General features: G+C 44.6%; 1 protein-coding gene across 1 annotated transcript in view; it reads left to right on the plus strand.

Annotated features, from left to right (window-relative positions):
* Positions 1-22,800, plus strand: part of LOC311244000 (tyrosine-protein phosphatase non-receptor type 18-like) — a gene marked incomplete at its 5' end in the record, with an annotated part of 69,159 nt that overhangs the window by 40,469 nt on the left and 5,890 nt on the right. Inside the window, 2 exons of the mRNA XM_084333409.1 lie at positions 18,118-18,225; positions 19,291-19,499. Coding sequence (XP_084189535.1) covers positions 18,118-18,225; positions 19,291-19,499 — 317 coding nt within the window. The remainder of the gene's footprint in view (positions 1-18,117; positions 18,226-19,290; positions 19,500-22,800) is intronic.

The raw sequence follows: 22,800 nt of genomic DNA on the forward strand, positions 1-22,800 counted from the left end.
ACACACCAAAAGGGGCTATAGAAGGGGACATGGGGTGGGACTCTTGCTTGGTCAAGCAAAAAGGTGAAATGGTGAGGTTATGGAACCGGTCCAGCTGCCAAATGGCAGGGTGACAAAAAAGATTTTTAATTGGGACAGAGCACACGATCATCCCTGGTCAAGACAGATGTCCATGATTTTTTCTTCTACTGACTTGAGTATGATTTTTATGAACAATCTGCAGTGTAAGGTTCACATAATTAAAACTAAATTATCAACAATCCATCAGGATAAGTGGAAGGTGGAGATTTGGAAAAAACCTAAACTTAGAAAATATGTTGCAATTAAAAATTTGTATTTTACTGAACCTTATGTAATGTTAAACTTAAAGAGAAGACGGAGGTCTCTGTGTGCCCAGTTGAGGTCTGGCACCCTGCCATTGGCGGTGGAAGTGGGTAGATTCCAGGGTAAACCTGAGGAGGAGCGGTTGTGTGTTCTGTGTGATCTGGGAGTGGTGGAGGATGAATAACATTTTGTTTTTTATTGCCCTTTGTACACCGCTTTGAGGAGGGCTTTATTTGAGAAAATTCTAATTGTAAATCCGGATTTGTTTTGGCAGTCTGAAAGTTGTATGTTGAGTTGTTTTTTTGTGGAGGACATCTTCGGTTTTGCAGGATTTTTGGAGAAGGCATGGCACTTGAGACAAAACACACTGTATCCTATATAATTGTATTTGAATTCATCTTGTTTTTCTGTTTATTTACATTGAGTACAGCTTGTGTTATATTACGTTTTATTGTATTTTCTTGTATTTTCTTATGGCCATCTTGGTCTATACTGTATGTCATTTGTTAAGTAATTGGTAAAGTATATTATTATATACTTATTGTTATGTGTCTTGTAAGCCCATATGGGTTGGGCATACATCTGTATGTAAGACACGAAAATAAAAAATATCAAATCAAATCAAATAAAAAAAAGTAACAACAACATCACACCAGGGTTCAGTAAAGGAACTGTACTTTTTTATCCCACACTGTAAGTGTCTTTGAGCACTATGAAAAGCGCTATATAAATCAAATGTATTGTTATTATTATTTAACTGGGGAGCCCCTGGAAACCCGTCAAGGACCTAAAGTATCTATGTTTATAATGGTGTCTTCTTTCTGCCAGTTGAAGGTGCCAGTCTATGATGACATTGACCCTCTGAAGACACCCGAACACACTACCACTACTTTCCAGCAGACTGATACTAAGAGGTATCTATCCATCTATCCATCTGTCCATCTGTCCGTCTCTGTGTCAATAATACACAAATCAAAGACAGTTACACTTTATTAATACTATTTCATGTAAAAAATATTCTACTATCCCACTATAAAATGTCTGAATCCATTTCAATGGGTTGGCTAATCAATCTGAAATTGCACATGGGCATTGAGCATTGGCATAGGCAGCCAGGCAGGGACTGACAACGCAGAATTTTCCACTATCACAAATGTAAGCTGTTGAGCCTTTTGGCAAGTCTGCTTGGAGTTGTGGTGTACCGTGGAAGTCTGCACGTAGTTTGGGGAGTGCGCATCCCTGGAAGTCTGCATGTAGTTGTGTACAATACAGCATACATAGTACACAGCATAGTATACATAGTACACAGCATAGTATACATAGTACACAGCATAGCATACATAGTATACAGCAGGTGTTCCCAATTCATTTTCTGCCAGGTCCTCTTTCTAGGATTCAAATGACTTGGCGAGCCAATCCCTCACCCCTCACCCCTCACCCCTCCCTCATTCAAAATGCAGACATAAGCTACATGAGAAGAGCTACATGAGAAGAACGGAGTCCAAATGTAACATTCAATAACCATTTTCTTGTTATATGAAGGAACATCAAATTTGCGCAATTATAGCCTACTACTGGAAACACTTTAACGCAGGCCTAGACTTTCATGAAATAAATTTTTTTATTGTCCATGCTCGGCTTCCGTAGAGAAGTGCAACACTCGTTTGTTTAACACAAATAAAAACAGGCCCGCTTCGAATGTAATAATTAGCATACATTTCAAACAAACTTGAAAACGTCAAAACAAGTCTAACAACCAAAATGCCCTTTTAAAAAGAAAATAATAATATTCGGATTAAGCTGAAACCATGGGATGGAAATGTGCATCTCCACTCAAATGCAAGTTTTCGAACGTTCGGCTGATGTGATGTTGTGGCAAGGCGGAGGCACTGGTGGAGGTGTTTCCTCCACCAGTGAGAGAGAGAGAGGAGAGAGAGAGAGAGAGACAGAGACAGAGACAGAGACAGAGAGAGAGATTTGGGTGAAACTTCCTGTGAGAAATTGAATTGGTTGCGTGTGTACATGTGTGTGTTACTGTTTCCATTTTCCAACATTAACAGGTTCAGCGCCAGAGGTCTCTATGGGCGTATGGCCGTTGTGTGCCAGCGCTTTGTTCAATGGGGATAAATGCCGGTGTTTGCAGTGCTAAAACTATATTCAATATTATAGCTATGGATCTAATAACATAGTCGATTGTCAGTGAGTTTCTTCCGGTCAACATACAAAAAACAGATAATTTCTTCATCCATACATTTCCGTTTTATACCGTGGTGAATATGAGTATAGTTTTAGAGTGATTCTGTGTAATCCCGGGAAACGACGTCAAACAGCGTTTTACTGCATTTCATTATAAATCGTGCCATTTCTCGCCTGGATCAATAATCAATCGGAAATCAACGCTAGATTATCGGTATTATGTTTCATCATGCATGCAAGAAAGGGTGGGGGGGAGGTCCTAGTAAAAGTTAGGGGGCTAATAACCCTTGCCATAATTTCAGTGCGCCCCCTAACTTTTGATTGCAAGGTCTGACATTGACCCCCTTTTCAGGAGTTGACCTAGAGCCCACCAAGGTCATGCATATCAAGTTTGGTCAATGTCAGACCTTGCAATACACTGTAAGGCACTGTAAGGCTACTGTCCTGCCTCACTTCCAGTGATGAAGCTAAGCTATGCTAACGGAGCGTCTATTCCCAAAGCTAAAATGCACGCACAGAGACAAAAAAGGTATGCATCTTCTTGTCTAACTCCAGGGAAGATGTTAAATAAGCTAATTTCCAAAAAAAGTTCCCCTTTAAGTGTGTATAGTTAGAGACCAAACATAACAACATATATGAGAAATAAATCAACTAAACATCAACATATATGAGAAAGATATCAACTAGAATATAATACATTGGTGTCTTATTACTGGATCTTGTAAACACAGTGGAACAGTAATATCTACTTTTATCATTGCACAGATGTTTTCCTTCAAAAGTGGTTACCAATGGTTACAGACAGCCATGTTGGCAGAAAGTCATTCTGTGCACTCTACTGAACATGAATGGTATTATTACTGATACTGTTGTCGTGGAAACCCATGTCAGTTTGGTGTATGACTGATAACAAGCCTGGTGTTAGACTTTCCTTCATCTGATCTCTTCATGTTGATAATGATCTCTGGTTGAACGTTGGTTTGGCGCTGTGCCAGCAGCATTGCCATATGACACCCTGTAATGACATCAGAGAAGTAGGAAGCTTCCTGCTAACATGTAAATAGAGTAGAGAAGTAATACAGTATGTGTACTCAGTGTAGTACAGTATGTGTACTCAGTGTAATACAGTATGTGTACTCAGTGTAGTAGTGTACTCAGTGTAATACAGTATGTGTACTCAGTGTAATACAGTATGTGTACTTAGTGTAGTATGTCATGTGTACTCAGTGTAATACAATATGTGTACTTAGTGTAGTATGGTATGTGTATTCAGTGTAATACAGTATGTGTACTCAGTGTAATACAGTATGTGTACGCAGTGTAATACAATATGTGTATGCAGTGTAGTATGTCATGTGTACTCAGTGTACTACAGTATGTGTAACTGAGGGGTACAATTCCCTGACTGTATTGATAAGTATGGTATCATTAAACCACTACCGCTTGATGTACTTTAACTTCTGGCCATACAGTACACGATATCTAAGTATGATGAACACTTTCCCACATATGAAATCAGGTCCACACAAATATAACAGTCGAAGGTTTAATATAGCAAAAGGTATATACAACATTCACTTAATTACATTTATGATTTGAATGCACTTGTAAGGCAAATGAGTATTCGTAGGCAAATCAACACTGAATGTCCAATCTCTGGTTACGCAGGAAGCAAGTATACAACCTGGTTCTTTAGGGAACTATAGCGATGGTACTTAAGGATTATAGCGGGATACTAAAGGGGTCCTGCTGGTTGTAAGTCAGTAGGGGGGGGGGGGGGGTTTGGAGAGCCGTCAACTGCATCCCATCTGGCCAACGATTCCTGGGGAGAATTCAGGTACAGAACACAGTGCCCGCAGGATCTTGATCCACAGATGAATACACTTGGGCCCTCTTGTAGACGGTAGCTGTAGGCTGTAGGTCCACAACGAAGGAGAAGCGAGGCGGCCTCGGTCTGGGTTGAGCGCCGTCTCACCTGGGCTCCTCTCGGGGGTAATTCCAACACTCACCGGCGTTGGCTGTTATCCGCTCCACAAATCAAAGCACCCAAAGCAAATAGATATTCCATGCCGTATAGGCTCAGCAGTCGTCCGGGTAGGTAATCCAATGTGCAGGTCCACTCGTCCTCGCCCAGAACTCCTCGGATGAAAGCACCACGCGTGGTCTGCCCAGCCTGGTTAAGACTCTAGATAACGCGAGGAAACGATGGGGGTGCTACTCACTTTAGAACTCGATACCGCACGATGCACCATACATAATAGACTATTATTAACTTAATAGAAATACGTCCCACTCGACGGTACAGTGCCAAACTATGACAATTCAGCTATGAATTTACACGAGGTCTCAATGCCTATTCTGGGGCCAAATAGGCCATACTGCACCACACGTGGGTCGTGGGTGAGGCTTCACGTCTGTTACTAGGTTGGAGGGTAAAGGACTAATGGACTAAAAAGAAAGTTCTACTTTACTTGCGCCATATTTATATGCACGGTGAACAAATAGTACCATTCGTATTTCGGTAGCCGTATTCCTACGCGGAACCGGGGCTAGTTGGGACATGTTCGTCGGCACTATTGAACTTGACTCAAGGGGCCTGTCTGCTGGCGCCAGGTTCTTGTCCAATGAGAGAATGAACTATTATGGGCTGTAGTAGACTAAAGGGATATTCAGTGTATATGTACAAAGAATATACAAGGGATATCAAACGATATACAAATACTATTAAATATATATCCATAAATAAATATATATATTCGGTTTAATCTGATCCTTCACAACAGCCGCCCCCTAATTAGTCCCACCTAATTAGCTAAGCAGAGACAGATTAACCGCACTGTCTACCACTCAAGGTCCGCTGTAAGGGTCAGTCAACTCACAAAGTCGTGGGGTCATGGTCGTCATCGATAGTGTCTGGGAGTCTTGGCAGTTCTATTAGCCTCGCCACGGGTCGTGTGTAAGTCCGCCCTTGGACGAGCACTTCAGCTGCTCGGACCTTGCCATCGGCACCGGTGATCACTTTGCTTACGCGGCCAGCCGGCCACATAGCTCTGGGTAGTGACTGGTCGATAATCATGACGACTGTTCCTTCTGTCAAATTGTCTCTCTCTTTTACCCACTTCTGGCGGGTCTGTAGAGACGGTAAATAGTGGAGTAGGAAGCTATTCCAAAACTTGTCAGCCAGTACTTGACTGTACCTCCACATTCTTCGGCCGTTCGCTTCTTCAGGCCTGTACATTGTCTGGGGTAGCGCGGGGTCCAGCCGCCCCATCAAGAGTGTGTTGGGGGTGACTGGGTCGACATCTGCTACATCACTTGAGACGTAACCGAGGGGCTTGGAGTTCAATACTCCCTCGATCTCCGTGAGGACTGTCATTAGGACTTCTTCCGCCACAGTCTGGGCCCCAAGCACGGCGTACAGGGCTGTCTTTATAGAACGTACTTCTCGTTCCCAGGTTCCACCGAAGTGGGGTGCGTTCGGGGGATTAAACTGGAAGTCAATCTGGGATGGAGCGAGGTGGGTCTTAAGTTCTGGGCCCATAGCTTGGAAGCTCTCTCTCAGCTCTCTTTCTCCGCCTTTGAAGTTTGTCCCGTGATCAGACAACAATGTAGACGGTTTTCCTTTCCGCGATGTGAATCTTCGGAAGGCCATAAGGAATGAGTCTGTGCTCATGGTTGGAAGGAGTTCGATATGTATCGCTCTGGTGGTCATGCATTTGAATACAATACCCCACCGCTTCTCGGTTCCTCTTCCTTTCTTTATATACAACGGGCCAAAACAGTCCATGCCTGTGGAGTGAAAGGGCTTGTCGCCGAGTCGGAGGCGACAGGGAGGTAGGTCAGCCATCCGGGGTATGCTGGGCTGCGCGCGCCACTTTCGGCAGTCTAGACAGGTTCGCTGGAAGCGTCGCACTGCTTCTCTCCCTTGAAGTATCCAATAGTGACGTCTGATCTCCGCGAAGACTCTCTCTGCTCCTGCGTGGTGCACATCCTCGTCGTATTTCTTTATGATCAGCTCTGTGACCTTGTGTCGGCTGTTCAAGACTATCGGGTACTTAACGTCATCCGGTAGGTCGGGGGCTCTCCGCAGACGACCACCCACTCTGATGAGATTATGGGCGTCACTCTCGGGTGCCAGGTGGAGCAGTCTGCTGTCTGATGGGACGGGCTTTCCTCCCTGTAGACAGTCTAGCTCATCGGGGAACGAGTCTCTCTGGGCTCGTTGTAGTAGAAGAAGTTCTGCTTCTTCGTAGTCAGCTGCTGAAATGTCAGTGGTGGGCTGAATCTCTGGGTGGTGCCACAGGAATGTCTTTAGCTGCGCACTCTGTAGGGTGAGGCAATCATCTATGTTGGGGTCTGTGGAGGCAACTGTGCTCAATCCACAGAACATAGGTTTCTTGTTTTCAGCCTCCTCTTTACTCGCCTCCCGTGGGGTGGGCGTAGGCCACTCTTCTTCCGGGAGCTTGAGGAACTCTGGTCCGTCACTGTAGATGTTGTGACGGGTGAGGTCATCTAGGGACATTCCCCGGGTGATGACGTCAGCTGGGTTGTGTTTGGTGTCCACATACCGCCAGCTTGCTGCTTCTGTTAACTCTTGAATCTCTGTGACTCTGACTCCCACGAAGACCTTGTATCTGCATGAATCAGACTTGATCCATGTGAGTACTGTTGTAGAGTCTGATCACAAGATTGTTCTTTGCACCGGGATGGTGAGTTCACGTTGGATTAACGTGGCTAGATGCGCTCCTGCTAGGGCTGCGCAGAGCTCTAGACGCGGGATAGATTGTTGCTTTCGTGGGGCTATTCTTGAGCGAGCCAGGATGAAAGCGGTGTGTATCTCTCCTCCCTTCTCTTGGGCACGCAAGTAGGCCACAGATCCATAGGCTACTTCGGAGGCGTCGCTGAAGACGTGTAGATCCATCTTGCATGTCTCTGGCCTCACTGTGGGTGGGAAGTAGCTGCGGCGTATGTTGACGCCTGGGAGTGAGCGGAGTTCCGTCTCCCACTCTCTCCATGTGGAGGCAAGGTGTGCGGGTATTGGGTCGTCCCAGCCCTGGTCCTTGTCCCATAGTGCTCGTACAATCATCTTTGCCCTGGTGGTGTAAGGTAGAATACATCCCAACGGGTCATATTGTCTGGCGAGTGTTCTGTACACACTCCGTCTGGTGGTCGGTATCGCCGTCGACCTTCCCTGCTCCGTGGTCAGGGGTTTGTGTCTATAGTGGAGCGAGTCTGTTTTGAAGCGCCAGACTAGTCCTAGTGTCATTTCTTGGGCTTCTCCTGGGATGGTCGCCATCCAGGTCTCGCTACTGGCTGCCTTGTCCGCGGGGGAGAGGCTGCGCAATACTTGCGGGTCGCTGCTGGCCCACTGCCTGAGATCAAAGCCGCCTTTGATCAGGGAGGCGCGTAGCTTGAGTAGGAGAGCCTCGGCTTCTTCTTGGGTCGAAACGCTTTGTAGACAGTTGTCCACGTAGAAACTGTTCTTCACACTGTGTCGGACCTCTTCATCTGCTGCTGGGTCCTCTGCGACGTGTTTCTGCAGTGCAAATGTAGCACAGCACGGGCTGCATGTGGTTCCGAAGGGGAGGACTTCCCATTGGTAGATGGCTGGGTGCTCATCTCCGATCCTCTCTCTCCATAGGAACCGCAGTAGGGGCTTATCCTCCTCCACTAGTCTCACCTGCAGGAACATCCCTTTGATATCCCCGCTGATAGCCACCTTATCCTGGCGGAAGCGTAGTAGCACGCCTAGTAGAGAGGGGCCGAGTGTGGGGCCGGGCAAGAGCTCTTTATTCAGATTCTGGGATCCGATCTGGTAGCTGCAGTTAAACACAATGCGATCCTTGCCGTTGTGGTGGACCTTGTGGTGCGGCACGTACCATGATTCGGTCGTCTGATCGGCCTCTTTAATGTCAATCTTCATTACGTGTCTCGCTGTGATTAGCTTCTCAATCTCAGCGCGGTACACACTCTCTTGAGCGGGGTCTTTGGCTAGGCGCCGCTCTGTGTTCAATAGATACCGCTCCGTAGCTTCTTTCGTGGCGTGAAAGGTGGGCATTCCCTCTCGCCTCAGGAGTGGAGTTGCGTATCTCATCACTCCGCCGACTGTGACTCTCTTTGTCCCTTGCTCGAGGAGGTTTATGGCGTAAATGTCTTCTTTAGAACGAATGTCTTTCTTTTCGTTCTTAAAGGGCATTGTCTCTAGTGTCCATAGCCTCTCGACATGCTGCAGGAGAGTGGTGTCTTCTTCTGTCACTCTGGAGTGGAGGCAGCTAGTGGCTGCTGTTCGGTTGAGAGATTTAGCGAGGGGGCCTTGTAATGTCCATCCTAGGCGGGTCTCGACTGCTGCAGGACAGCCTCTGGGTCCTGTATGGACCCGGTCTATCGGGACTATGAGGTCTGCATGGTCGGAGCCTATCAGCAGGGTCGGGGTGGCGCCGTCTATGAGCGGGATAGGTAGTTGACGCAGGTGCACATATTTATCCATCAGTTTGGCGATGGGGTAGGTGTACTGTGATAGTCCTATTTCTTGGCTGGTGAAAGCATTTGTAATCCTATACCGTCTCTCTGGCTGCCCGCTTGCTGCGATAGTGAAGGAGACATTCTCGCCTTTTATCGTCTTTAAATCTCTTCTTATTGTCCGAATCGTCATCTGGTTCTCGCTCCCCCGCAGTCCCAGCTGGGCCGCAGCGGATGCGAGGAGAAGGGTCTTCTCTGACCCGTCATCCAGGACGGCGTAAGTGTCCATGACTTTATCTTGGTGGCTCAATGTTACACGGACTACCTTTAAGAGCACCTGGGCGCCGCTGCTGCTGGCGGGGTCAATGTACATGACACTTGCCTTTGTGCTGCTCGATGGTGCAGGTGCAGGCTTTCTTCTGTTACTGTCGTGTAGGACATCTAGGTGGGCTCCGTCACACCGACTGCACCTCTTCTTTAGGCGGCACTCGGCTGCCATGTGACTGCGCGCACATCGGTAACAGCGCCTGTTGGACTTTATCCATTGACTCACTTCTTCTGCATTCATCTTCTTGAACAGGTCACATTGTGACAGCCAGTGTTCCTTCTCGCAGTACGGGCACACCATCTTCCACTTCTCTTTTCTCGAGGGGGTACTGTGGTTCTTACTGCTCGGTACTGATTCTGATTGGTGCATGACAGTCACTGATCTTCTTCCATCGTTTACTCTCCTAGGTCCCTCTCTGGAGCTTGGTGTGCTCCGCACGAATGTATCCAAGCGTAGGCTGCTGGCTTCTCTCGTCAGGAAGTCGGCTAAATCGAGGAGGGATGGTTCGGGACCGTTAGGATCACGGTGGTCTCTTTGCCGCCTAAAGCGCTCTTGTCTGGCGGGCGGCAGCTTCTCTAAAATCCTCTCGACGTTAGAGTTGGCGTATAGCTCGTGCATACCCTTTTCTCGTTGCGCTCCCAGCATCCCTACCAGGGACTGCACTTTTATAGACAGGTCGTCTAGTGAGCGATTGTCTGTTGCTGGGGGTAGGCGGTCAATATGCCTTATCTCTTGGATTACGTAATCCCATATACGTCCATATCTCTGGTCCAGCGCTGCTAGAGCCGCGGTGTATGGGGTCGTAGAGGTGGCATAGGCTAGCGCTATATTGTGCGCTCGGGGTACTTTCAGGTGCTTCAGTAATATTGCATACTTGTGGCGTTCGTCAACGACATCCACCATCATTGTCTCTAAGCACATCCGGAGCTCCGTGTACTATGCTCGATTCTCATGGGTGAAGTCTGGAAACGTCGGTGTGCCAATGTATGATGCCGTGGATGGCTGGCACATCGGTGAGCGTTGGGAGAGAGGCCTCCTAGGCGAGTCTCCTCTTGCGCCTCTCTGTGGGCTGGTACCGGCAGGGTACCATGGCCCGCTGGTCCAGGTGCTGTTCCTCGGGGCTGGTCGTGCGTCATGCTCACCCGTGAATAGAGTCGGGGGTCTGTAGCGCAGCGCCGCGGGGGTATAGCCTGGGCTGTACTGGACCTCCTGGTCCGGTGGAGTACTGTGCTGTCGTCGGGCTTGGTTCTCCTCCTCTCCCTCTTCTTCTTCTGTCAGGTCCTCTAGATCCTGTAGTCGTTTATTTAGCCTCTCCGCAGTGTATGCTGCTCCTTCCTTGTAGCTGGGTCTCGCTTGGACCGGTCGGGGAAGGGGGTCTGCGGGGGGTATAGGCTCTCTCTGGTGGTCAAGTTCAGGGTCGCTTGGTCGGTTAGGGGATACTGCCCTTGACTGTTGTCTCGACGAGGCCCTTGAACCCCTGGCGGAGGGAGAGGGTGTTGCCTTGGTGATCAGCTGCTCCATTAGCTGCGCTTGTAGTCTGTCGCGCTCGCCCTGTAGTCTGTCGCGCTTGGCTTCGCGCTGGATGAGAGCGATGTCGCGCTCTGCTTCTCTTTGGGCACCGTCAGCGGCGCGCTGGGTGTCAGACCGGTCTCTTGCCATATTCTCTTCCGTCTGAAGGCGTCTCATCTCCAGGCGTATGTGCTCTTCTTCGCTCCGTTGCTGTGTTTGGAGTCGATCGCGTTCACCCTGAAGTCGATCGCGTTCACCCTGGAGTCGATCGCGTTCGGTAGAGGCTGTCAGGCTGACGAGGAACGCCTGTGACAGCATCCTCTCCGCCTCGCTGGGGGAAGACGCTTGTAGAGGTGAGCCGCTCCTGGCTGTACTCGTTGGGGAGTCCTGGAGCTCTATCTCCTCGGCGCTCTCCTCATCTTGTTCTGTGCAGGGTTCCACCTCTGGAGGGTTGTCTTCCTCCCGGAGCTGGTCGGGGACTACTTCTTCGGTATTGGTGGGGGGTAAAGGCATGTCTGTTCCCTCCTGGTCCCCACGTGAGCTTGGTCAGCTACATTAGAACCCACTAGGGCCTCTGTGGTCGGGGTAACCTGGTCGTTAAGGTCAGACATAATTTTACTTTCTACTTTTACCGCGTTTACCGTCTGTAGAAGGCTAGGTAGTTGACTGACAGCGTAATCCTCTAAGTACTGCGGTGTCCGTCGTCTGCGCCGCGGGCGTTCTACGTTAGGAGGACCGTTTCGTGGAGTGTTCATCATAGGCCATTTCAATATTAATAACACTATATTAATATTACACTAGTTACCATCCGGCTCGGAGGACCAATTGTAACTGAGGGGTACAATTCCCTGACTGTATTGATAAGTATGGTATCATTAAACCACTACCGCTTGATGTACTTTAACTTCTGGCCATACAGTACACGATATCTAAGTATGATGAACACTTTCCCACATATGAAATCAGGTCCACACAAATATAACAGTCGAAGGTTTAATATAGCAAAAGGTATATACAACATTCACTTAATTACATTTATGATTTGAATGCACTTGTAAGGCAAATGAGTATTCGTAGGCAAATCAACACTGAATGTCCAATCTCTGGTTACGCAGGAAGCAAGTATACAACCTGGTTCTTTAGGGAACTATAGCGATGGTACTTAAGGATTATAGCGGGATACTAAACGGGTCCTGCTGGTTGTAAGTCAGTAGGGGGGGGGGGGGGGGTTTGGAGAGCCGTCAACTGCATCCCATCTGGCCAACATTCCTGGGGAGAATTCAGGTACAGAACACAGTGCCCGCAGGATCTTGATCCACAGATGAATACACTTGGGCCCTCTTGTAGACGGTAGCTGTAGGCTGTAGGTCCACAACGAAGGAGAAGCGAGGCGGCCTCGGTCTGGGTTGAGCGCCGTCTCACCTGGGCTCCTCTCGGGGGTAATTCCAACACTCACCGGCGTTGGCTGTTATCCGCTCCACAAATCAAAGCACCCAAAGCAAATAGATATTCCATGCCGTATAGGCTCAGCAGTCGTCCGGGTAGGTAATCCAATGTGCAGGTCCACTCGTCCTCGCCCAGAACTCCTCGGATGAAAGCACCACGCGTGGTCTGCCCAGCCTGGTTAAGACTCTAGATAACGCGAGGAAACGATGGGGGTGCTACTCACTTTAGAACTCGATACCGCACGATGCACCATACATAATAGACTATTATTAACTTAATAGAAATACGTCCCACTCGACGGTACAGTGCCAAACTATGACAATTCAGCTATGAATTTACACGAGGTCTCAATGCCTATTCTGGGGCCAAATAGGCCATACTGCACCACACGTGGGTCGTGGGTGAGGCTTCACGTCTGTTACTAGGTTGGAGGGTAAAGGACTAATGGACTAAAAAGAAAGTTCTACTTTACTTGCGCCATATTTATATGCACGGTGAACAAATAGTACCATTCGTATTTCGGTAGCCGTATTCCTACGCGGAACCGGGGCTAGTTGGGACATGTTCGTCGGCACTATTGAACTTGACTCAAGGGGCCTGTCTGCTGGCGCCAGGTTCTTGTCCAATGAGAGAATGAACTATTATGGGCTGTAGTAGACTAAAGGGATATTCAGTGTATATGTACAAAGAATATACAAGGGATATCAAACGATATACAAATACTATTAAATATATATCCATAAATAAATATATATATTCGGTTTAATCTGATCCTTCACAACAGTATGTGTACTTAGTGTAGTATGGTATGTGTATTCAGTGTAATACAGTATGTGTACTTAGTGTAGTATGGTATGTGTACTCAGTGTAATACAGTATGTGTATTCAGTGTAGTATGTCATGTGTACTCAGTGTAGCCAAACGGTGGGAAAATGTAGTCGGAGACAGGTTGTCATCTGATTTTATTTTATTTTATTAGACATTTAAAAAAAATACAAGATTCCAGAAAAACGTCAAAGATGCTACACAAAAAAGTCAAGACTTATTTCCATTGTGGTCCTTGGTCTCAGACAGACAAGCAATACAAAACATGACCATAAATACAAATTTGACAAACTACATAGACATGAACATTTTAAATGCAGTACAAACGTAGCAACAGACAACAATGTATCAGACAACATTTTCATGCATTTTAAAATCTAGTTTTTGACATTGTCGAGGAGCCATGAGTTGACTTTTTTTGTGTCGCCTACTGATGCTGTGAAGGTAGCAAATTCCAATTTGTGGCTCCCCAGAATTTAAAAGAACATTTGCCCATATTAGTTTTGAACCTTGGAATACGCAGGTCGGCAATGCTGGCTCTGGTGTTATGGTATGCATGTCCCTGTTCCACTGAAAATTATTTGTAAGATAAGAGGGGGCCCTATTATTATAAATGTTGTGAACTATGTTGAGCTGAAGTTGAATGGACCTGGCTTCCAGAGGGCGCCAGCCCAGCAACTGGAAGTGTTGTTTGCCCACATGTGCTAGAGGCTACTAGTCCTAGAGTTAATCGGATGAGTTTGTTCTGGGAAACCTGTAACTTATCTTTTAAAACTTTGGTCAGACCTCCGTACCAAGAACAGATACCATAGTCGAAACTCGAACCAACAAGAAACAAGAGAATTTTCCAGAATGCTTACAGGGTCTAATAAATGTGCTTTCCTGGCCAGAAATGTTGTTCTGCCATTCACCTTGCTCATAGTTTTGAGAGCCATGGATTCCCTGCTTAGGCTGCTGTCTAGGTGGCAACCTAGATAGCTTATACACTTTTTTGCCGCAAAAACTGGTGGTTGCTTTTTATTTTCTGTTCTTTTGCCCTCCAGTGGAAAAACTGGCAAAAACCGTATTTAACATAATTAAATACAAACAAAAATACAAACGATTAAACTTTTCTATAAACAAAATATCACACAACTACTAGGCCATTGGCTAAGGGAACTAGCTCCAGCACAGCCGTGTCTCGCTTCCAAGCCTGCTTCAACTTCTCCTCCCCAGAAGAGCTTCTATCCCAGGCTTTATCCTGGAAGCTCCTCCTACAGGGACAAACCAAATCACAACAATCAATTAGATAATACAAACATTATTTTACACCTTAAATTATTCTGTGCAACATGGATACATCATTCCATACCGAGCTATCATCACAAAACAGTAAAAAAGCTCTAAACACAAAAAAGTGTTTAGAGCACTTTACTTATTTTTTGATCAAATCTTTGTTTAGAGCACTTTAGAAGTCTATTCCCTTCTCATCATGAAAACCCTCCCCCTGTACTCTGCCACAGTTGGTACCTTCCAAATCTCCCCTCCAGAAAAGGCTTTGGCCTCTCCCAGTTCTGGGCCCCATTCCCCGTACCTGCTTCAACTAAGTCGATCAAAAGTCCCATTAGCCAGCTTAAATTAACCCGATGATTGATGTCAGGCTATCTCGGTTTCTCGAAGGCTGATTCGGTCTCGTTCATTCGAACCAGACTTCAGTAATCAGGATAATTGCGCATGGCCATTTTACCTGAAAAGGGAGAGGTGTCGATCCCCGAAAACCATGATTTTCTAACAAGAAGATATCGCAGACAAGTTAAATGCATATCTATAGGCAAATTTTAAGTTCCTCATTAATCCAATCAATCAGATTATATTTCTTTAAATGTGCCTGCTGGCAGTAGGCTTAATGGAATGAATAATCGAATGAGATCTTGCTAGTGAAAATAATTATTTCAACTCTTTCAGAATAAGTAGATAAAAACAAGCCCAAATAGTATCTAATTGATACGAATTAATAGATACTTATGAGGATATCTGTACTGTATGCGCTTAGCTTAGGTATCATGTACTATATAAATACATGGTTCTCAAAGTTTTCAAGGCGCGACCCCCGAAATAACGGTGACAGAGAGGCTTGGAGGCTATTAACAGTTTCACTATTAATCAGGTTTTAATCTGTTTCGGACATCATCCATACATGCATTGAATTGATTAACCTTTGGTTTATACCAGTCATGTTCATCACCAGTCATCTTTTTCATCATCAGATAACAGTGCTTGAACAGATAAATGCATTTTCTCAAATTCATTCATCAAAATGTCAAAGGCTTGCAATTGCTCATTCACTTTTCTCAAGTCATGTCCACGTCATCAAGTCCGTCAAACAGCGCATCTCCTCAGACATTTTAATCCCAGTTACAATATCACAATAATGTGTGACAGCAGTGATACAATTCAACAATCCACAGTTTCAGATTCCTCGTAATTCACATCCACAATCCACACGTAAAGACGCTTCAATTTATGCTTGAATGAAACACAATCCGGGCGCTCCGGTTAAGCAAATACATCCACAGCGGAGAATATGAAACGAATCAGAGCCAAACGCCCGATAGGATCCAAGTTTCATTCATTAAAAATATCCCCACGGGATTCACATTTGCAATGCTCCGTTATTAAAATAACCACATAGTGTGTGTTGCGAGCGCCGTATAGCTATGACGTGCATTATTTAGGACGAAGTAAATCCATAGGCTGAATATGATTTATTATCAGCATTTTAGGTCTATTATTTTACATTTCAAAAGCCCCCTCTAGAAAAACGAAGCACAAAAACATCATTCAGAATGGTATAATGGGATCTCTGAGGAAGGGAGCTGGCATTTGTTTGCGAGGGAGTGGCCAGTTTATCCAGCTAACTTAACTAAACCTGCGCTGGAGCAGGTTCACATTTTTCAATCTGTTGCCAATTGCCATAGTGATTTAGACAAACCTGCTTTGTGGAACCGAAAAGCCTGACTTATGTCAAGTTATCCTGAAGATTATACGGCTAACTCAGTTAGCCACGTACGGGGAACGGGGCCTGGTTGGGCAGCCAGATATCCTACAAGGAACCAAGTGGGAGCACAGACAAACGGTATTTACAAACACTTTAAATCCACATAACATGTTATGATTTAACAGAAGGTGTTTGTCTTCTGTGCCTGGGTTTTCCCAGTACACAATAAACTATGCCAAAGGCCTAAACTAAATGTTTGGCAGCATGACCACATGCGGGGAACAGGCCAAACCAATTAAAGCCGTTCCAACTCAGAGTACCCATTAACCATACACAATCCACAACTATATGCCAGCAAGATGCTATACATAGAAGAGTGGTGTGTGTATGGCCAATGTGCATCCCTACTTATAGGGCATGGGATAGCCCCATGACACACATGTGATACAGTATGTGTACTCAGTGTAGTACAGTGTGATACAGTATGTGTACTCTGTATAGTACAGTGTGATACAGTATGTGTACTCAGTGGCATACAGTATGTGTACTCTGTATAGTACAGTGTGATACAGTATGTGTACTCAGTGTAATACAGTATGTTTATTCAATGTGAATGATACTGTATTACACTAAGTACACACACTATCACACTGTATCACACTGAATACACATTCTGTATTACACTGAGTACACATTCTGTATTACACTGAGTACTAGGGGTGTAACGGTACACATATCCGTACTGAACCGTTTCAGTACTGGACCTTCGGTTCAGTAAGCGCTGTGTACCGAACGAATGCAACGGTACGTTAACCACCAACGGAACGCTCGTGCAGAACTTTTTTTTTGCATGCATTTAATTCAAAACCCCAAGTTCACCCCTTCCAAAAATATAATTTGCGCAAAGACGTATGTTCGTTCAGGCCACGCACAACACTGAGAGATTACCTGTAATTTAGCATAGCCTCATAGTGTGGCGAACGCACACACACACACGCACACACATGCACACACACACACACACACACACACACACACACACACACACACACACACACACACACACACACACACACACACACACACACACCCTCTCTCTCAGTGCGTGAGGAGGATTGGTGCTAGATTGAGAAGGTGATGTCTCTCAGAGATCAAATTAATGATAGTTTGCGGCATATAGAACGGACATTCATACACAGCAACGCGTCTCCAAACAAGGTGTGATAAACATGAATTGATATATTTTCCTTGGCATGAAACAGGAAATAGTATTTACCATTAGGGACCTGCATGACGCTTCTTTCTCTATTCAATAACGTTTTACCCTGAGGGATGGTGGTCGCGGTTGCTGTTGTATTCAGTTCAATGACGTTGCGTGTCTCCTATCCGTCATGCAGCGCATTCAGGCCCACGCCCCCACAATCTAATATTTTTTTTTTCTTTTCTTTTTTAACAAGTCGATTATTAATTTTAATATAGAATATTCATTGACAGCCCTACTTAACAGTTACTGCTTCACCCCTGAGTGGAACATGGAAAGCCAAATAAATAAACGTAAACGTACTCCCACTGTACCGAAAACCGGTACTGAACCGTGACTTCAAAACCGAGGTACGTACCGTTACACCCCTACTGAGTACACATACTGTATTACACTGAGTACACATACTGTACTACACTGAGTACACATACTGTATTATACTGATCACTTAAGACCTACTTTAGTGATCTTTTACCTTTAAACACTTTCACCTGATAAACACAAAATTAGTTGACTTAGTACCGTAATAGTCCTGCATAAAATTACTTTTCTGTCACCTCCCTGTTTGTCCCCTAAGGTCTGAGTATTAACTACAGTACACAGTAGCCATCGCGTTTTGTCACACTACCGTCTCGCCCACAGACCTGCACCGTGTCTCTGGACGTCTCATCCACTACTATGTTGCATGTGCCGGTTATGTCACAGTGGAGACAGTGTGTACTGATGAGTACATTCTTCTAGTTCATCATTGTCAAATTGATTGATGATTGGTTGTGTGTTGTGTGTTTTTAGGTGTTCCAGGGTATCTGTGATGAACGACACGTACGCTGTGGTCAACAAACCCAAACAACCCCACCCATCCTCCACAAACCCTGGCCACTCTCCAGCACCCTCTCCAAGGTAACTAGTCTAATCATCACCCAGATCATTGTGGTAGTTTAACCAGAAATAGTCTATACAATGAGACTGATAACTGTGGTAGTTTAAGAAAAGACAGTCTATATAATGAGATGGATCATTGTGGTAGTTTAACCAGAGACTGTCTATATAATGAGATGGATCACTGTGGTTGTTTAACCAGAGACAGTCTATATAATTAGATGGATCACTGTAATAGTTTAACCAGAGGCAGTCTATATAATGAGATTGATCACTGTAATAGTTTAACCAGAAACAGTCTATATAATGAGATGGATCACTGTAATAGTTCAACCAGAGACAGTCTATATAATGAGATGGATCACTGTAATAGTTTAACCAGAAACAGTCTTTATAATGAGGTGGATCACTGTAAAAGTTTAACCAGAGACAGTCTATATAATGAGATGGATCACTGTAAATGGTAAATGGCTGCATTTATACTGTAGAGCGCTTTTATCCAAAACGCTTTACAATTGGTTCCTCACATTTTACCCATTCACTCACACATTCACACACTGACAGCGGAGGCAACCATGCAAGGTGCCAACCTGCTCATCGGGAGCAATTAGGGGTTAAGTGTCTTGCTCAAGGACACTTCGACACGCTGGCCGGGAGGAGTGGGAATCGAACTGGAAACCTCCGGATTACCAGATGACTGCTCTACCTCCCGAGTTTAACTAGAGATAGTCTATATAATGAGATGGATCACTGTGGTAGTTTAACCAGAGATAGTCTACTCTATACTATCTTATTAAACAGATGAACACACTGTTAAACAGATGAACATACTATTAAACAGATGAACATACTATTAAACAGATGAACACACTATTAAACAGATGAACATACTGTTAAACAGATGAACACACTGTTAAACAGATGAAAATGCTATTAAACAGATAGTTTTCCAGTGATCTCTCATTTTGTGTAGTTACTAGTAAGCAGTGACTTCATTTAACAGTGAAAATGACACATCAAAGAGTTTATATTCACAACAGTTGCTGGTATGAGGGTGTTTGACCCCTCCTTGCTTTCTGCTCCTAGCGCCACGGCCAGGTCTCATCACTATGACAACGATCTCCCAGGTGCCACAGCGGCCGCACTTTACAGCACCGTCAAGCCCCGGGCTAAGCCAATCGGCTCGCCCCATCTTGCGACGCCCATCTATGATTTGGCAGGACCGGCCAGTCTGAGGCAAGGGGAGGGGTCATCGCTAGACGACAACATAGGATATGAGCTGGTACAAGGTAAAGGTAAGGAAAGAGAAAAGGAGGTGTTAACCTCTTAAGCCCTAGCCATATTTTCCGAAAATTCGCCTAAAAGTAGCTACATACCCAAGTATCTGGAAGTTTGCTCCACTTCTCCATTTGCATGTTCTTGGTATCTAGGGACATCTATGGACCTCAGGGAATGTATTCCCAGTGTCAGAAATATTGTGTCTGTTACTATGCTTGAGTAAATTGTAATGAACCAAAGGAGAATATAAATTATTATAATTGAATAACATATAATTGAATAACACCATGCTAACATTGACCAGACGTGAACAATTCAGCACCTTCTTGAGATCAAGTGTGCAAAAAAATCTAAGCACATTAATAAAGGGCAGATGATTTACAAGGGGTTTTGTAGATACAGTACTGAATTTTGCCATCCGGACATTTTGAAATATGAATATAGAATATCAGGCCTATAAATGACCATATTATGGGCAAGTCATACATCTATGGATCGGGTCAAATCCAATGGCAGAGTTAAATCTGGATTTAGTACCACCAGGCACCCGTTACAGGGCAGCAAAGACCGTGAATGAAATGTACTGTAAGTACAGTTACTTTTGTATAATCTCCATAGCTCCGCCATTCTTTATAATTTTTTTAAGACGTTCACAGATGGGTAAAGAAACAATATACGTTGTATTTTATGGCAATAACATTCAGGTTTGTTCGACCTGTGAGATATAATCACGAATATTATTTTTTCACGTCAGCCCGCTGCAGCTTTGACAGCTTACTTCTGGCATTTGAAAAAGTAGGTTCCGAAGCACATGTGTGCCAAATTTGGTGCTTGTGCCACAAAGTGAAAGATTGTTTCAGCAATCTGCTCCACTATAACAGAGGTAGAAGAAAGCTAGGTTTGCAATGGATTAGGAGGATACAAGATACATTAAATATGGTACATAAGATTAGGGATCCCAAAACGATTAACCTATTAAGAGCGCCAGAGGGAATAGAGAGGATATTAAGATTATTTCAGGACACTATACACATAACCAAAAGCAGCCGAGGAAGGGAATATTAAGTAATTTTTTGAGAGATTAGATCTACCAACAAAAGGGGAAGAACAGAATGGATTGTTGAACTCAGATATTACAGAGGAAGAGATGGAAGATGCCATTAGTAGAATGAAAAACAATAAGTTGCCAGGGAGTGATGGTTTCCCATCTGAAGTTTACAAGACATCTAGACAGGAATTGGGCCCCTTACTGTTAGCATTGCTTAGATACACCATGAAGGAGGGCAGGATTCCCCCTTCCTGGAAAGAAGCCATCATCACTATAATCCCCAAGAAAGGTAAGGATATGGAACTATGTAGTAGCTTTAGGCCAATATCCATTATTTAGATTATAAAGTATACACTTCAATAATTTCTAAAATATGTGAGACGTTTATGCCAGATATTATAGATGAGGACCAGACTGGCTTTATTAGAGGGAGACAAGCACAGGACAATATAAGGAAAACAATTAATATAGTAGAAGAGGTTCAGAGAAGGGGAGAAAGTGCAGAGTATGGATGCTGAAAAGGCGTGTCATATATCATGTCTTGTAAAAAATTCGGTTCAATGAGGAATCAATCAAATCACTGTACCACGAACCAACAGCAAGGGTGAAGATTAATGGTAGCCTGACTGATAGGATCAGACTAGGGAGGTCTACCAGACAAGGCTGTTGTCTTTCACCGACACTCTTTGACATCTTCATTGAACCATTGGCTCAAGCAATTAGACAGAATAGTAATATCAAAGGGTGGAGATGGGAGGCTTAGAACACAAACTGGGTCTATTCACAGATGGCGTGATAGCATACATGGGACAACCAGATGTGAGCTTTCCAATACTAATGGTACATTTGTTCTTCCATAAATGTTACTAGATATATAACATAATTTAGTATAATACATTATAGAATAATACTTTTACTTATAGTACAAAAAGAAAAAACTTGATTAGCTTGACAGCAGTAAATACAATACAACACTACATAACACAATATAACATAACTTTGTTTATCCGCATTACTCATTTCTGTATTTCTCTAATGTGTATTCTTTAAGCTGATTTTTAAATTGTGCCATATGTTTACTCAGTTTGATGTATTCAGGTAAATTATTCCTCAACTTCACTTCACAAACAGATATGCACATGCTTTTCAGCGTAGTGTGTACCATTGGTTGTTTAAGATTCCCTTTCCCTCTTAACACTTTGGATGCCACGCCGTGTTTTCCTTTTTACCCCCTTGATGCCCAAACCCACTCCAATGTTAACTTAATATCGCCTAATCTATGTTTTAAATTATGGCTATGTGTCTAATCTGCCCGTCGCTTATCAAAGACTCATTTTCCAGTCAACATTGTCAAGGCAGATAGTTTTTTTATCCCTTCATTTCCGTTTGATAGCATTTTGAAAATCACTCGTTTTCGCGGAAAAAACAACCCTATGATGATAATCGTCTTTTACTGGAATATTCCAGAACGTTGTCATTTGTCGGCCTATTTATGAATAGTTTTCAAATAAACGCTAGATGATCGATAGTATATGTGTGCGCACGCACGCTCGTGCCGCGCGCTGACCCCGGTTACATCAGTGAGAAGTAAAATGTGGAGTCAGAAATCCGTTCTCCCATTCACTTTCATTGAGTCCAATCCAAAAGGGTGATTTACCATCTGGGAGACGATAGGGGGGCGCTTTTTTCACATCTGAGCGCCGGCGGTGCCTGGATATCCAACGGTAGGCTCGCTTGATGCAATATGATTTCAGATCGCTAATAAAAAAAAAAAAAAAAAAAGAGAGAAATCTCGTGATGGGCATTCAACAGTCGGGGGGGTAAACCCGAGAAATCTCGGGCGTGGCATCCAAAGTGTTAACACATTCCCGGCCAATCACGTATACGTGATTCGGCGCCATGCTTAAAGGGCCAAGCTTGTTTTTGCTTTTATTGCATTTTAATAACCTACTCAATGTCACGGAGCGGCACTGCAGATATACCCTAGTCTTGGGATTCGGAAAAGTGCATTACCGGCCAGATCCTGGTAGTGGCGCTGTCTCGAGAATGGAGTACTCCTTGTTTTCAGACCGGATGTTATTTTTTTTCATTCAGTCCTAGTTTTTCTGTTAGCCTGAAGCGAGGGCTTCAGCCGATCGCCTGGAATACTTTTTGCGACACGGAATTGAGTATGCAGTAAAGGAATATAGCATCAGCCAATGGACATATCGATCTACCAGATGGCGATCAATAACTGGGAAATCCTTTTTGGGATCCAACCGGCCACAGGT

This window comes from Notolepis coatsorum (genome assembly GCF_963971535.1).
Source record: "Notolepis coatsorum genome assembly, chromosome: 17".
Lineage (NCBI taxonomy): Eukaryota > Metazoa > Chordata > Actinopteri > Aulopiformes > Paralepididae > Notolepis > Notolepis coatsorum.